The 16,033-nt window shown below is 35.9% G+C and overlaps 1 protein-coding gene across 1 annotated transcript in view; it reads right to left on the bottom strand.

The window, feature by feature from the left end:
* The window catches only part of COL25A1 (collagen type XXV alpha 1 chain), a 314,147-nt gene that overhangs the window by 132,376 nt on the left and 165,738 nt on the right, over nt 1–16,033 (bottom strand). The window contains exons 4-5 of the mRNA XM_061993189.1: nt 13,987–13,994; nt 11,872–11,898 (exon numbers count right to left, since the gene is read on the bottom strand). Of these exons, the coding sequence (XP_061849173.1) occupies nt 11,872–11,898; nt 13,987–13,994 (35 nt within the window). The remainder of the gene's footprint in view (nt 1–11,871; nt 11,899–13,986; nt 13,995–16,033) is intronic.

Below are 16,033 nucleotides of genomic sequence, written 5' to 3'. Positions count from 1 at the left end.
TTTCCGTACCTTTCATTTTCTCTCCTCTGGTTAATTAGAGGTTTATCAAGGCTGACTTTAATTAGATGTGGTATTGTGTTGCTAGCAAGGATATATAATTCCTAAGACCTCTGATGAGAATTCTTTTTTTCTAGTTAAGTTTTGGTTTAGAGTTCATGTGGGCAACAAGTATCTCATCAGCTAGCTACTGTTTCTCCTACTGTTGAAACGTTGGTTCTTTTTCAGTGACTGGAGGTGACTGCTGTTAAGAGCAATCTGACTGAACACCCTGGGTACAGTAGTCATTGCTCCAAGCCTCAGAGAAAAAAAATGCACTAAATCACACTGCAAGAAGTCTCTCTGGCCAGAAATCAGGACATTACTGAATTAAAAAACTAAATAACCTAAGTCTCAGCTGGAGAAAACTTTACTGTGAAAAGAATTAACTACAAGAGTACAAGAAAGATGAGCCAAGCCTGCTCTTTAAAACCCTCTTACTACAAAAAGCAAAATTACTGGCAAAGAAAGACAATGAAGCACTAAAATGCTCTTTCAAAGAAGTCCATTTCAGACTTTCTTGAATTCTTCCCCCAAGCAGTTGATATTAGCTACTATCTGAGACTTAAAATTTAGCTATATGGATCAGACGGGGAAGGGGAAGGGGAAGGGGAAGGGGAAGGGGAAGGGGAAGGGGAAGGGGAAGGGGAAGGGGAAGGGGAAGGGGAAGGGGAAGGGGAAGGGGAAGGGGAAGGAAGGGGAAGGGGGAGAGGAGAGGAGAGGAGAGGAGAGGAGAGGAGAGGAGAGGAGAGGAGAGGAGAGGAGAGGAGAGGAGAGGAGAGGAGAGGAGAGGAGAGGAGAGGAGAGGAGAGGAGAGGAGAGGAGAGGAGAGGAGAGGGAAAAAATGAGCAAAAAAGAGCATTCCTATGTCCTTAATAGCCTCATTCTGTAATTCCAGGAATCTCTCATTTGGTTTCAATTGCCTTTATCAAGCCAACAAGGATCTCAAAGCACATCTTGGAAGCACAGAAGAGAATCAGAAGCGAAGTTCTGGCAAAACATTGAGAATGAAGAATAATAGCACCACGATTAAGGCTCCAGATTCTATCAGTCAGAAAAGTTGCACCATGCCTAGTCTAGGCTCTCAGTATTAAGACTTCAGTTCATGAGCATAAAGGTAACCAGAAGTTACTCCAGCTTATATTTTAAACCACCTGTCAAGTGGAGTACCTTCAATAGAGAAATATGCAGCATGGAAATGTAAAGTGATAAGCCAAGGCTAATAGTAAGCCACCAAGCAGAAGTCATAGAATCATAGAATGGTGGGGTTGGAAGGGACCTTTAGAGATCATCTAGTCCAACCCCCCTGCAGAAGCAGGTTCACCTAGATCAGTCGTATAGGAACACGTCCAGGCGGGTCTTGAAGATCTCCAAAGAAAGGAGACACCACAACCTCCCTCGGCAGCCTGTGCCACTGCTCTGTCACTCTCACATTAAACCAGTTTTTTCTTATGTTTAAATGGAACTTCTTGTGTTCCAGCTTCATCCCATTGCCCCTTATCCTGTTGCTAGATACCATTGAAAAAAAAAGGATGCCCCAACCTCCTGACACCCATCATTTAGGTATCTTATACATATTTTGCTGTTCTTCCTAGAGAAAAGAAAATGTTTTCATTTTTTCATACTTTTTATACTCTTTGAATACATGAAAGGACGTGAAACTTGAAGCTATGAATTTCATGAAGTGGTTCTAGTGTCCACATTTGCCTAAATTAGATGATAAACTAGAAATGCCATGTACAGTCTCCAAAACTTTTCTTTGGAGCAACATCACTCTAGGTGACGAGAATTCTAGCCAAGAGCCCTACACACAAGCCTTAATAATTATAAGGTGGACTTCTTATGTCTAGAAACAAGTAATTTAGAGGAAAAAAAAACAGAGTTTGGCTGTTCAGGGAGTGGCTGTATTACAAAAAAAAAGTGATGCATATGGCAACAATAAGGGAGTACAAAGAGTTCTGTGCAAGAAAAATTGTAGTCATAGCTTTTCAAAAGAACATTTCAGAGTTGAAAAATAAGTGCTGAGATACTTTTTATTTTTATAGTTCATATAGGAAATCTGACAACTAGTTTCTTGTGGTTCAGATGCATTTTTTAGTATCTGGGCACTATTACTACTCTCCCTACTGAAAAATATATGTAAACAAACATCAGAAAGACTGGGTTGATCTAAGTTGGAACAAACTTTTCCAAAAGACTGTAGGCAAACATCCTACTATTTATCATGGCCAACATTTCACTCATCACAAATGTACAGGAAAAAAAGGCCAAATATGACTGTGAACTCCAAACTGCGAAGTACTTTTCTGATCTTCATCCATTAGGCTAGCAAGAATAGACACTGTTTTTCTCCTTGTAGCCTATACTTCTCACCAGCACCTGCAACATTTGTACAGTCATATCTGTACGACAAATTACTGCAAAGTGAAACTACTGCTGACCCCAGAAAGAGTAAGAGCAATATAGTTCAAGTTACAGTAAAGAACGGAGTCATGAGAATTCTGTTTCGTTTTGCTTCATTTTAAACACTGTTTACTGTAGAACTCCAAGTGTGAAATAACTAACTGATACTCAGACTCTTCTTCAGGATAAAAAAAAAAAAAAAACCTGAAAAACAAAACTCAGAGAAAATTGTAAAAGGAATCTGTCTAATCTTGGCAAATCGTATATAGTACAGTGAGTTGAGAAACAGCACATTGTAATTGCCTGCTCTTAGAAACCGAATTGTATTGAAATTGCGATCTTACAGTGTTTACCCTCATATGCTTCATCCATGCATAAAAATAGTCTTGTGAAGGGATGCAGAATTATGTGTTTCCATTAAAATACTTCATTATGCTACTGAATTCCAGCATAGGTTAGCAAGTACTTGAACGTGGGGAACATGCACAAAGACCAGAGAGAATTCTCCCACATTCTAAAAAGTTCTTGTTTCTCCTGAAGAAATTGAAACTCCTGTATTCTCAAATAGAAAGCACATGGCTAATTCATCTATGCCAACATCACTGTGTGAATATATTTGATGTGGTTGGTGCCATGTTAATGAGAAAACAATAAACTGTGAAAAATGTCTCTTCTCAAAAATTAGCTGGCTAGCATTCAGCAGAAGATAGATTGTTGTAACAGCTGTGGCATGATGACTTTGATGAATTAGTTTCTTGTTCTCCTGGAATAATTCTGAAGAATCCACCAACATGGAAGTGAATCTGTTTGCTCATTGAAGCCCTATTGAAGAACAATCTTTATGTGACCCATGCTTTGATGGTTTTACAGAACATTAAAAAAAAAAAAAAAATCCATTTCACTTCTTTTGGTCATTATCTTTTTTGATTTCTACAAATCTTCTCATTTCAGAGGGAATAAATCCATTAAGGACCATGTTATTTGGGAAGTAACACAATATCATAGAGAATTAACCTTCAGAGGTCAATTTTTTACCCTCCTTCAGTGGATCATTGGCTTTGGAAGATTAGCAAAACTCAAGAGCAGGTATGTAAGTCGTCTTTTGCTCTTTTAGAATAGAAGAATCTAATCATCATGTTCCTTTTATCCATCTGTTGAGGCACATATTTTGAATGGGGCTCAAGGGAATTAAGAAAAAAAATATCATTGCCAGACACAAAGGACATCAATCAGAGTGGAGACATCTCCATAAAAAGAGAACAGTTACAAAGGATTTAAAAGAGAACAAAACTAAAAGCCAAGGTACTGAAGTGTTTATAAATAAACACATAGAATAAAACCCCAGTATCTATTGACTATCATGTGGTTGAAGAAACTTTTGTTTGAAGAATTCGAGGATAACCAAAATGTTAACGTTCATATCTAGTCCTAGTCCATAAATGCAGTTATTTCCATCAAAGATATGACATAAGAAAAAATATCTTGTTCATGCGTCAAACTCCAAAGCAAGTGTTTTTAGATATGTTCTGCCATATGTTCTCAAACATTGGAATGCAAAATTCTGTACATGTAAGCTCATTCAGATACTTCCATCATGTATGTACTAGATTTAAAAGGCACAAATACACATAAACCTAGTTTAAAGACACTGCAGTTGTCCTAAACATGAAATATCCTAAAAAATTTGTTAACAGTTGACAGTGTTGCCTATAATTCTGTCCCTTCCAAAATTACTTGGAACCAGTAAATTCTCTAAAAGCATAAATTGTCATGGGAAAACTATATGTAGCACATCAAAAAATGTTATTTTATTCTAGGAAATCAAGTAGAATTCAGCGATGCACTAGAATCTTTTTTCCTTTCCTGAAATGTTTCCTCACACAGTTTTTAATTATGCACCACCTGTTCTGTTTCCCCAATTTAACAGAGGGTTGTAGAAATGAAAGAATTTGTACATAAAGAAAACACTATTTTTAGTCCTCAAAGAAAAAAATTCACATAAATCTTGCCATGGTCAGTGCCAAAACTTGGTTTTCAGAAGGAACATCTCTTACTGTGACTATGAAAACAAAATCAATAGGCATGTAGTAACAAAGATTATAAATCAGAGTTCTCAGACAGGCATATAGAATCTTTATTTGTAAGTCTGTGCTTTTACTAGTTATAGTATCTTAACTCGACAGCTTATTTTCTTTATTGCCTTATTTTCTGCCTTAATGTCTTGTCTCACCAACTTCAGACCTTAGTCTTAATGGCCTTTCAAGTGAAACATTGGACACTGCAACTCAAATCCAACGTTTAACATTTGGAATTTCATTAGAAGATTGGAAGTAGCAGATTGACCCATTCACAAGAGTGGAGGATGAGGAAGGAAAGTAGGAGGTATAACTCCTGCCTGGAAGATGACAATGAATAGTGTCTGGATAGCAGCTAATGTCTGAGATAGGATAATCTTTCTATTGGCAGTAGTATTTTTATGAGTTCATTAGGAAAAGTTACAAACTTTCTGCTTTCCACTCAAAAGCAAACATCAAAGGAGTTAGAGGGTGAAAATACTGAGCCTTAGATTTTTAGAAAAAAAAAAAATTAGAAACAAGCAGATGCTTGAAAGAGTGTAGATTCAACACCATATTGTCTGTCAAAATATTTGAGGAACCTAGAAACCATATTGCTGGGTAAGGAAATGCAGCAAAAGACAGAAGAAAAGTAACTCAGTGAAGAATGAATCAGTACAATAAAGCAGCCATGAAGGGGAATGCCTGGAGTGATACGTTCAGCGGTTAGATGGAGTGTCTAAAGGTAATTTTGGCTTGTTCACAACTGGCTCAACAGAGTCTACTGAGAGGATGCTGAAAGAATCTTGTAATTTTAAATAAGACCCTCACCAGCAATACTGCTTCAAACTACTGCAGTTTCTACTTTTATTGTAGGTGAAAGGATATATACAGGCCTAAATCCTAAACAACTTCTGACAGTTATGTTTCTTTTATGGCAAATTCCCTTTATGCATTTTTGGTTTTTAGGTTTTGGGTTGGTTTTTTTTTTATATTGAAGAATAAAATCTCACCTCTACAAAATCTTCCTATTGAGTTGGTGTTTGTTTTCCCTCCTCAAGTTATTTAGGAAAAGCTACTAAGTTTCTCCATACTCATAGATCAGCTTTTTAAGCTTCCCTATCTGGAAAGAAATTCAGAGATTTTCTACTTTGATTCTAAAATTCCCTTTTAACTCCAAGTAGAGTCAATGTCTCATTGCATAGTCAGAAAGAAGTGTTTCCTTCTTCCTTGACAGCTGCTGTACAAACACAAACAAGCAAATTTAACCAACAAAACATTTAACTAAGGAAACAGAAGTTAGTGTAATGAAATCAACCTACAGCATAGATATGGGCTATCTCCACAGCCAAGAAAATTTGTAAATCCAAGTATTTTGTACTCATGCCTTTCTGAGCCATACTCACCTCCTCTGACCTGTTGTCTCATTCAGTTAAATTATGCAAGTTATGTGAAACAGCTTTGAAAATCTGAAAGCATTTACCAATCTTCTTAGTTCGATTTCATCTAAAAATGTCTAAAATATTCTTTTCAGTTTTGTGGATCTACATATGAATACATTCAAATAAAATTCATTACTTTCTTCTGACATAACTGATTTTTAAGATTATAAAAGGATTTTTGCAGAAGCTGGTGACAGTATGAAGAACAAAAAATTGTTTCTTTTCATTCTCATCCAGGGAGAAACAGTTTGTATGTGCTTGCAATACCATATTCCACTTTTCATATCTTAAAGTCAGATACCTAAAATTAGAACACAGGCAGAGATCTAAAATTATATCATATGCAGAGAAGATTAAACAAAGCCAGGATAATTGATCCACACAACTGGAAATGAAAATGTTGAGGTCATTTTCTCTTCAGAGACTGACTAATCAGTGAGACTACCTGAACAAAAACCACAGGTCTCACTCAGAAGGAGCATTCCTATTTAAAAAAAAAAGGCAATTTACACTTGCACTGTCATAATAACTAGGAATGCTAATATTATGTTCTGCATAACAAAAGTTACTGAACTGCTGTCAACTTTAACTCGCGTAAAAATGTACCATTGTTAACAACTCCCTCTGAAACTAACTGCAAATGAAGAACTAAGATCATTCTAACTGCTGGAGGCTAAGAACTCACTATACATGTCTAATATTATGAACTAAAACATGAATTGGAATGAAAGTCTTAAACTTTAGTATAGTAATATGATTTGTTTCACAGAAATCTATCTACTGAGAAATAAAGAATTTCCTTAGCACTCAATTTGTCTCCTAGTTTTTCTCTCACGATAGCTCTCAGTCCATATTGTTCTCTCATGATAAATAGTATTTATTTTGGGCATTGCTTCTCTGACTAAGTGCTGTTCAGCATAAACAAAAGTTGAAAGGAATCTATCCTTACCTTCACTTATCTTAGGTGCAATTGATCTGGTAAAATGAGGAACTGTTACAGGAAAAATAATGTGATTTCTAAAAATATTCAAAATTTTCCTGCCTTTATTTCACTTGCTAAGGATTCCAGCCTTCCAAGTAGGAGCAAACAGCAGTTTATTTAGGTGAGAAGATCATATAGCAGCAAAAAAACTTATTTCTACATTAAAAAAAAAAAATCTTTTCAATTGATGAATGTTTATGTGCACGACTGTTATGTGCATCACGTTCTTTTTGTGAGGCAAACCACCAAAGGATTAGATACACAGAATCACAGAATGGCAGGGGTTTACACTGGGAATAGTGCAAAATAATCCAAAAAGAACTCTTAATTCAGTGGTCTTCTATTAGATTATCAGTTCTGTGCAGATCTCAATATTAACAAAAATAATAAACGTTAATTGCTTTACCTTAAACCAAAGTGGGGGGGGGGGGGGGGGGGGGGGGGAAGAAAGAAAAAAAAAAAAATTGTTTTGTGATGATGATTTATGATCTGTATCCTACAGAGTCATGGAAAAAAACTTCCAATTGACATTCCCACACTGCCTGTATAAATCTTTCTTAACAGACAAGTATGTTTGCTTTCATAAACAACTTCCACTAATCTTGATTTTGATATGCACACAGGTGGCTGAGAAAATTAAAACAAGGACAGTCCATACAACACTCCAGCATTTTCCTTGTGATTCACACTAAATGTGCCCATCCCAAGGATCTCCAGGAATGGATAAAAAAGTACTTTAACGCCTTACCCTACCAGGTAATGCCACTTCTAGCATTAAAAAAAGAATCCCAGAATCATACAGCTGAGAATCTTATTAGCTTGACAAATGCTAGCAAAATAACTTCTGGTGTAATTACTGGATGATGGTAAGCAGTGTGGGGCCCACTACAGAAGCATGAAAGAACTTTTTGATTCCCAGTAGGGAAAAAATTCCTTATTTAGCTTTTTAAGAATCAGTTCAGGTACCTTCCTGCTCCAGATGTTTCCCTCCTCATATCACCTCTCCCCTAATTGGGAACTGAACACTGACTGCAGGGGAAGCAGACATCCAAGCAACCTTCAAGAAAACACTTTCCACCCTGCACTTTCTGGAAATCACAGGACCCAACCACTTAGGCTGGTGATTTAGGAGTAAGTTTCTTCAATGAAATTCTACACCCCTCAGACAGGATTAACAACACACAAACTCCCACATAGGAATATTCATCTAGGAGCTACATGGGTAGTAAAGTTTTATGTATCTTTCAGCTATATGATAATTCTGAATAAAAAATCCAAGGTGAAAGAAAATGATGCATCATGTTTGCAATCCTCCTTCAAGATGAAGGTACCAAGGACTACAGAATTCTTGTAGGACAGTTTGGAATGTCCTAATTTTTGACAGATAGATATAAATAGTAATTAAATATAGGATTTCTACGGTGAGATATCATTTTCCTTGAATCTGAAACACCTTGCAAGAAACTGACAGTTCAGACACAGTGTAAGGCATTTTTAACTATCACTGGTTACTCATTTTACATACACATGCAATAGTCAAACACAGATCAAGCAATGAGGTCTAGAATCACAATTTCTATCTATGTGTACATTAGTAAAATGTTTGGAACAGAAATTTTCCTGCCAAGATACTTTGCTTCATAAATAATTTTTTTTTTATACTGAAGAGTTACATTCTAAGGAAATGACTGGGAAATTTTAAGTAGCACGTCCAACGAAAAGCAAGCATGAATGATTCTGGGTGCAGTTCAAACATTAATTATCTCTGCCAAAGCATAAATGTGAAAATCATAACTACAGCCACTGGCTTTGCTACGAGATGAACTCAGTGGAATAGCCTACACAGAACAGAAATTTATGTATACTGTCAAATAAATGATAAACCAGCTTAATTTCTTTCTCTACCTACACATGCTTTTTTTATGAAAGAGAGAGTAATTTTTAAAGCTGCAGAAGAAAATTCTGAACAGAAAACGTTTAATTGTTAAATGACATCTATCATATCTATCTGCTATCACTCATAATTTTGTGTTTATCTAATAGGTATACAGGGTTGTATAATTGTGAACTGATGTTACCCGTGAATCTAAACCACTGTGATTCACACTGCCCCACAATATCCTAGCATTTTGTGTTCTGTTCTCATCACACGCTGACATCTACCAAGTGCCATGCAGAGATGTGGATTTTTACAATAGAGGAGTTCTCTGTCCATTCACCTGAGACAGGAATTACTAGTTTAAAGAAGGGCCTTGGAGGATCCAGCATATGGTAGCAATTGCCTGTATTACTAATGTTACAGTGAAGTTATCTATTAGAATTTTGTTTTACCAGTCTACTAATTTTTACATCCTTTGTTGCAATGCTATGTAGAAAATGGACTAAAATAATTGAGAAAGTTTAATGAGTTTAAACCAGAATATACTATGTAGGCAGGCATTTATTTCAGCACAGGTAATTTTCTTAAGTCATCATGTGAAGTTTCCATTTCAGATTATCTATAGCAACTCGGTTTTATAACTGCAAGTGAAGGAAACAGTAGAAACGTCTTTTTATATTGCTGGCTTTTGCAGATGAGGCAGTTGTTACTTCACTGTCACAGTCACAGATATGGAATAGCTTGGGGCACTTGGATCATCCTCCAGGGAGTTGCAGGAATAAACATTGCCTTCTCTTATTTATGAACTCAGCATTAAATGCATGTAGCAGATGAAAGGATTCAGGTCTTGGTTCATTCAAAATGGCAACTGGCTTACAAGGAGCTAAGAAATACTCTAATGAGTAGTTTCAATTATCATCTGTGAAAAAGCTAATAGCAACTGTAAGCTTAAGTTGTCTCAAATTTTTCTGTTCAAGTCAACTTTTATGATTATTTTCAATAAGTTTGAAAAAATCAGCGTTCAGGAAATTAAACTGATTAATTGTATTACATATCACTAATAGATCCAAAGGTCATAAAAATCATTACTGTAGTAATCTGACTGACATCATTACAAAGGCGACAGCTATTACTTCACAGTTATGTGAATTTTGAGACTCACAATTAACCTGCTTAGCAGCAAGTATGTGTTGAGTCTGTTTAAATTGAAGCATTTATTTGAGAACCACATTAACCATTGTGGATCCTAGTATTGTATTATTGATAAATTCCCATACATTGTACTGCGACTATGTGAAGATTTTTGCAGTGTCATTAATGTTTTCTACAAAGGAACAATCTGGCAAAACGTGCCACTATAGGCCTATTAACCAACACTACAGGATAGTAACAACAGCAAGCAGGAAAGGTGTAACTCGGTATTTTACAGAGGGGACTTTTCTCTCTTACCTATCTGAATACTAACTGTCAAAATGTAATTTTTGATACTGCAGTCAGATGTTTCAATTGGGATCATACTCATGGTTTGATATCAAGACTAAATTTGTATGTAATCAAGTGACCCACCTCTGGTTGGCCTCTGTTCAGGCCTTACATCACATAACACAGGTACAGCTTGAAAAAGCTTATGTTGGTATCCATCACTTTAACTGACCAAATTCCAGTAGCTACAGCTACCATTGAGAGCTGGACTTGGCAAATATATTGATAGAAAAGATTAAAAGCATCCTTTGCCTACAGCTGTAGAAAAGCTGGCTTGACTTCTGGTGTGAGAGTGGACCTGAATGTCCCAACTCTGACAGGCCAGTTACTGGCCTGGCTACATTAGAGAATCCAGCTCTCATTATAAGCTTCTGTGGCACTTGTGTACAGCACACAAAACAGTCAAGGGACTAACTATGACAGACTCCATGTGAGCCAAAGTATGTTCTTAGATGACTCGCTGCTAACAAATGGCTTGAATGCAGAGTTTTAGTGGAATATAGCAAGATTATTCTAATTCATTGTGTGTTTATACTCATCTTGAGTAGTTATTTGTTTTCTGCTCAATCTAAAGCACTGGCAACTTTTTAGGGGTCTGTGCTTGCATGCACAGAACTGCATTCAGATTAAAGTTTGCCTATAACAATACCACTATTAGACTGAGCAGTTTCAGTAACAGGGCTTCCCAGAACCTTTATTGTCTTCCTATCCCACAACAAATCTCTTCAAGAAAGTAGCTGGACCAGGACAAAGGACAAGGCCCTCAGGCTTTAAATAAAATTATATTTTCAAACTGACCCCATGAGGCCTTCTAAACATGTATGCATCCATCACTAATACACTCACTTATTTTCTCAACTTACACTTTAGGCCAAGAAGTTAAATCTACAAGGCTTTTGTGCTTTGCAAAATATAAAATTTACCTTATGCATTAAACTCATTAACTGGAGCACCAAAGATACTTACTTCATTTCTACAGAAGCCTAAGACTCCTTGACAGAAATATTTCTTTAACAGATTTAATAAAGATGCATTATTTCATATATTTTTTCAGGCAATAAATGTTAAAGACATGAATGAAACTGACAGAAAAATGAATTAAATCCATTATCAGAAAATTACTCAGTGATAGACAACGTGGCCAACTGCTAGGACCTCTGTAATAGCATTTTACTTTGCTCAAAATGGATTAAATTAAGTAGTAAAGAGATACAGGACAGAACTAGAAGAAAGGACTTGAAGGTTCTATATGACAACTGTACAGATTTCAATATGGAAAATTTAGATGCAGTTTCTTGATAAAGATTTTTTTTAGAGTGAAAAAAGGAATTTTGTATGCAAGATTGTAGAAACTCAGAACAAAATATATAGAGTGACAATCAACACATTGCATTTATGCACTGTAAACACTCAGGTTGTTTTCAAAAATTTTTTTCTAAAGGTTTTTTGTTTTGTTTTTAGGGGGAAGTCCTACATTTTCTAGGCATCTGAGAAAAGAGGGAAAAAGAAGGTCTTTGTTAACAGTAACAATGGAAAATCAAAATACAACGGCATTATTTTAGAGTAATATACGCTATCATAAATATGAGTTACCGGATAGCCATTTCGCCCTGGTAGACCCTGGTTGAATGAGATGAAATGGTATAACACACATTAACAACACAGTTATGACATCTGACACGACAAACACACAGAGCAAATTACTGGGAAATTACAATTTGCATATACATTATTTTTTTATATGTGATGATATTACAAATCAATAAAAATTAAATAGGTACTACACAGTGAAGAAATAGGGCTTTTTGCAATGGAAATGACATGTTTTAAGTTAAATAAATCCTCTAATTAAAAAGCTACTGGCTACTTCTGATGCTCACTGAAATTGCCTTTGTTATGAATAGAATTTTCCTTAGACACTGAAGGGCCATATGTGGTTAAAAGAAAAGAAAAGGGAAAAAAAAGGGTTTAATATGTAAGTATTACATAGGTAGGCTATCATTTGAACTAGATGTCAAAGAAGAAATCTGAGAATGGTATAAGAGAGCACAAAAAAGGGTGAAAGCCCCAGCTTTTGATGATTATTACATTACACTCAGTAGTCATATACAAAGAAAACAGAGCAATGCAGTAGCCTTCAAAAAGGCAACATATACCTAATTCCTTGTAGTGCTGTGCAAGATACACAAATATTTGCTATTTTAATTGACAATGATTAACAGTGTCCCAGGTGAAAAGAACAACTAAGTACACAATAGCTGCCCCTAACTAGATTGTGTCTATGAAAATTCAAAAACAGGGAATTAGGAACAGAAGTTACATTTTTAAATGCCTTATAGCAACGTAAACCTTTATTGCCTGTCAACAAGACGAAGTCTTGTAAGTTTTGAGTAAGAAACTTGGAATTTTATATCAGATACTTCTTTAAATTACTCAGTTTTAGGAGTTATTTCTGGTTTGTATTAATATTGTCATGACTGAGTCTTTTTTTTATAAATGGACCTATACTAAAACAGTGGGGAGTTGAAGTTAAATACATTCATAACAAGGCACATAGTGAACTCTTGTCACATTGTCTTGTTACAGGAAAATCCTCTGTACTATGATTTATGGTTGCTCTGTGTGTTTCATGAGAAGACTGCAAAAGAAATTGGGGGGGCCAGTGTTTCTTTCAAAGAAACAGCACCTTTATGCATTAAAGTAAAGCTTTTCATCATTGGCTTGTTAAACAAATTTGCCACTAAAAACTGCTGAGCACATGGTCCAAATCTTCCAAGAGTAAGTAGTATCACTGCTCAGTGCATATAGTTCATAGTAAAATCATTAGTTCAGTGCAGAAATTCAACATATTAATTCACTATTCTCTAACATGAATGTAGCATGGAATAGACAGAAAATCTGGTCCTGAAAATATTGTGGAAATACTATAGCTATCAAAAAAAAAAAGGTGTACAAAACACAGTAAAAGAAATACTGTCTCACTGGTCACACTTCTACACCATACGGTGCATATGGTGTAGCGTGACAAATAGTCCTGTTCTTCAAGTCAGACTTTTGACCTACCCTGGGGATATACAACAAAGTAACCAAAAAACCTAAACCACCAAACAAAACACTCAACCAAAAACCAAATCAACTATAAAACCCCAGAAGACAGAAACAATTTTCTTACCAACAGGATTAGCACAAGATTCAACTAGCTTACTAAAATGAATATTATTATTTAATATTTATTTTATGGAAGCACTTACTCGCTTCAGTTGCAATTACACTGCAATGGGCTGGACAAACTGTACACGCCAAACTTGTACTCCAAGATGACATTGTGATAACTGCAGAGGAAGTTACTACCCAGTAAAAGGCAGAGTGATCAAATCTGGACTTAAGATAGCATGCTCACACATACCATAGTAAAACATCTGTTCTTGAATCACAAGCAAAAGGAACATATCGTACTTACATGAAGTTGTGATCCAAACTGCTATCTGGAACACTGAATATAAAGCTTTATTGATTTAGAGACTTTTTTCTTAGGGAATTATCTGATTAAATTATTCGGATTCAAGATATTTAGTGTGTCTACACTGTCTCAGTCTAAATATCAAAATTCACTCTTGATGATACATTTTTTCTTGATGATTACTTAACAGGATCTAACAGATTTCTCCCTGATTCTGAAAAAAACAAACAATGTATCACTGTACTTACAGGAGGTCCTGTGGTGTGGGGGAGAGGTAAAAAAAAAAAAAGAAAAAAAGAGAGAGAGAAAAAAAGAATATGTAAGCTTATGACATCATTAAAGACAGACACATATGTATGAAACCAAGCAGAAGGCTCAGGATGGTAAGCGAGCAACACTGCCAATATACTGTAAACACTTTCCCATTCAAGGATGTTTTAACTTTGCTTGTGCTTTGCACCTTGTAAATATGACTAGTGCCTAAATGCATGCTCTTACCTTACCAATTCTTCAATTAGTCATGCAATCTTATGCAAGTTGCTTCTCCATCCATCTCCATGCAATTTCATGCAGGTTCAAAAATACCAGCCATTTTGTCAGACTTCACATAAAGCATATGTAACCACATCACCAGTTTCAGTTAGCCACACAGTTGGCATTTGATCACAGCTTGGCTGTAAAATTACACAAAGTACCCTTGGCATTTAACCTTGGCATCTCATTAAGACATACAAGTACCAGTGCCTTCCAACTTTGCCTATGAGAGGAGGTTTCAGTGGCCATCTGACAGTGCTGAACTTTCTTTTCATTGCCTTCCTTCCTCAAAGCACACATATAAAACACTGCCCATTAAAATGTCACACTTTGTGAAGTGATATTTACACATTTTTTCAATTATTTAGACTCAAAGACTTTTGTATAGTAGTTCTTGGAAAGATTATCAAAGGGCCACAAATCAAATCTACTATTTCAGTCTTATTAAGTTCAGCAGCTGCAGTTCCCAAACCAATGGTATTTCATTAAGCTTTTATGCCTCTCTCTAACTTCTGAATAAAGTGAAATGCAAAAGGAGTATAAAACAGCAGCAGCTGTACTTTGAGATTGCTTTTAATATTGACAGCCTTTTGGTTTTAACAATGCAATTTTATTGTCCAGTAACTAAGGTAATTTCTTTATCCTGGTAAACATTCTTAAACAGCATTTTAAGGTGCAGGTCTGTTTTTAAATGAGATCAATTTCCTTTATTAATAGCTTAGTATGTGTTTATTTGAGATGTAAAATGAATCAACAAGCACTCTGCAAAGTAATTGCCTGGATCATTTGTAAGACAGTCTTCAACCTAGAACTTCCTTCTGTATCACAGCATTTTTCTCTGAAGTAAATACTAAGCCAACACTAAATGGAAACACCGAGGTGTTTGTATTAACCTTTGTCAGCACTTGGCTTCAGTTCTATGATGCAGGGAAATTAGGAAATAGTTTTAAAGAGCCAGATAAATGATCATTTACAGAGATAAGAAAGTCTAAAGATGATTTATGAAGATCAAGTTGATTGGAAGATTTTCCTAACTGACAGATTAAGCAAGATAGCCAAGGACATTAGAAATAATCATTTACTCCTGCATTGCCTCCAGAAAGTTCACCATTATGAAAGACTCAATCCAACAAAGTACTCAACAGTTCCAATTCCCATGAATGTCACCAGGAAGAAGTGCTTAGCATCTCATGGCATTGTCTCAAATGACATTTCAAGCTCCACACCAATAGTGGGATTCTCTTAACAGCAACCTCCATGGTACAGGTTAATGAACCAACAAATGTTTTTTCTATTCTGTGAGAACTTAATTGCTACTCATTTCTAGTAAACAAAAATTTTTCTCATACACAGTAGTCTACATACCACATCATTTCCTCGAGTCCTGACGAGTTCCTGTGTGACCTACTCTGGCACAGGGATTCCACTAGATGATATTTCGAGGTCCCTTCCAACCTTTGAGATTCTGTGATTCTGTGACACTCTCAACGCTAAGGAATTTTATTCCCTTATTTCCTTGTAAAACTGTTCACCTCAAACCAATAGGGCCTGATGCAACACTGACTTACAGTACTCTAACTACCGACTTACATAGACCTATTCTAATATGCACAAGTGTGGGAAGACACTAAAACAATTTGACAATTACCAATGTGTTACTGATGGTACCATGTCAAGCATTGAGAAGTTTGCCTTCGAATCAATGATGCTCAGGACAAGAACATTACCTGGAAGGCCACCAGGTATATGCCAAGGGTCACA

Source organism: Colius striatus, chromosome 3, assembly GCF_028858725.1.
Source record: "Colius striatus isolate bColStr4 chromosome 3, bColStr4.1.hap1, whole genome shotgun sequence".
Taxonomy (NCBI): domain Eukaryota; kingdom Metazoa; phylum Chordata; class Aves; order Coliiformes; family Coliidae; genus Colius; species Colius striatus.
Note: the sequence above shows the minus strand (reverse complement) of the source record. Positions and strands in the feature narration are given on the sequence as shown.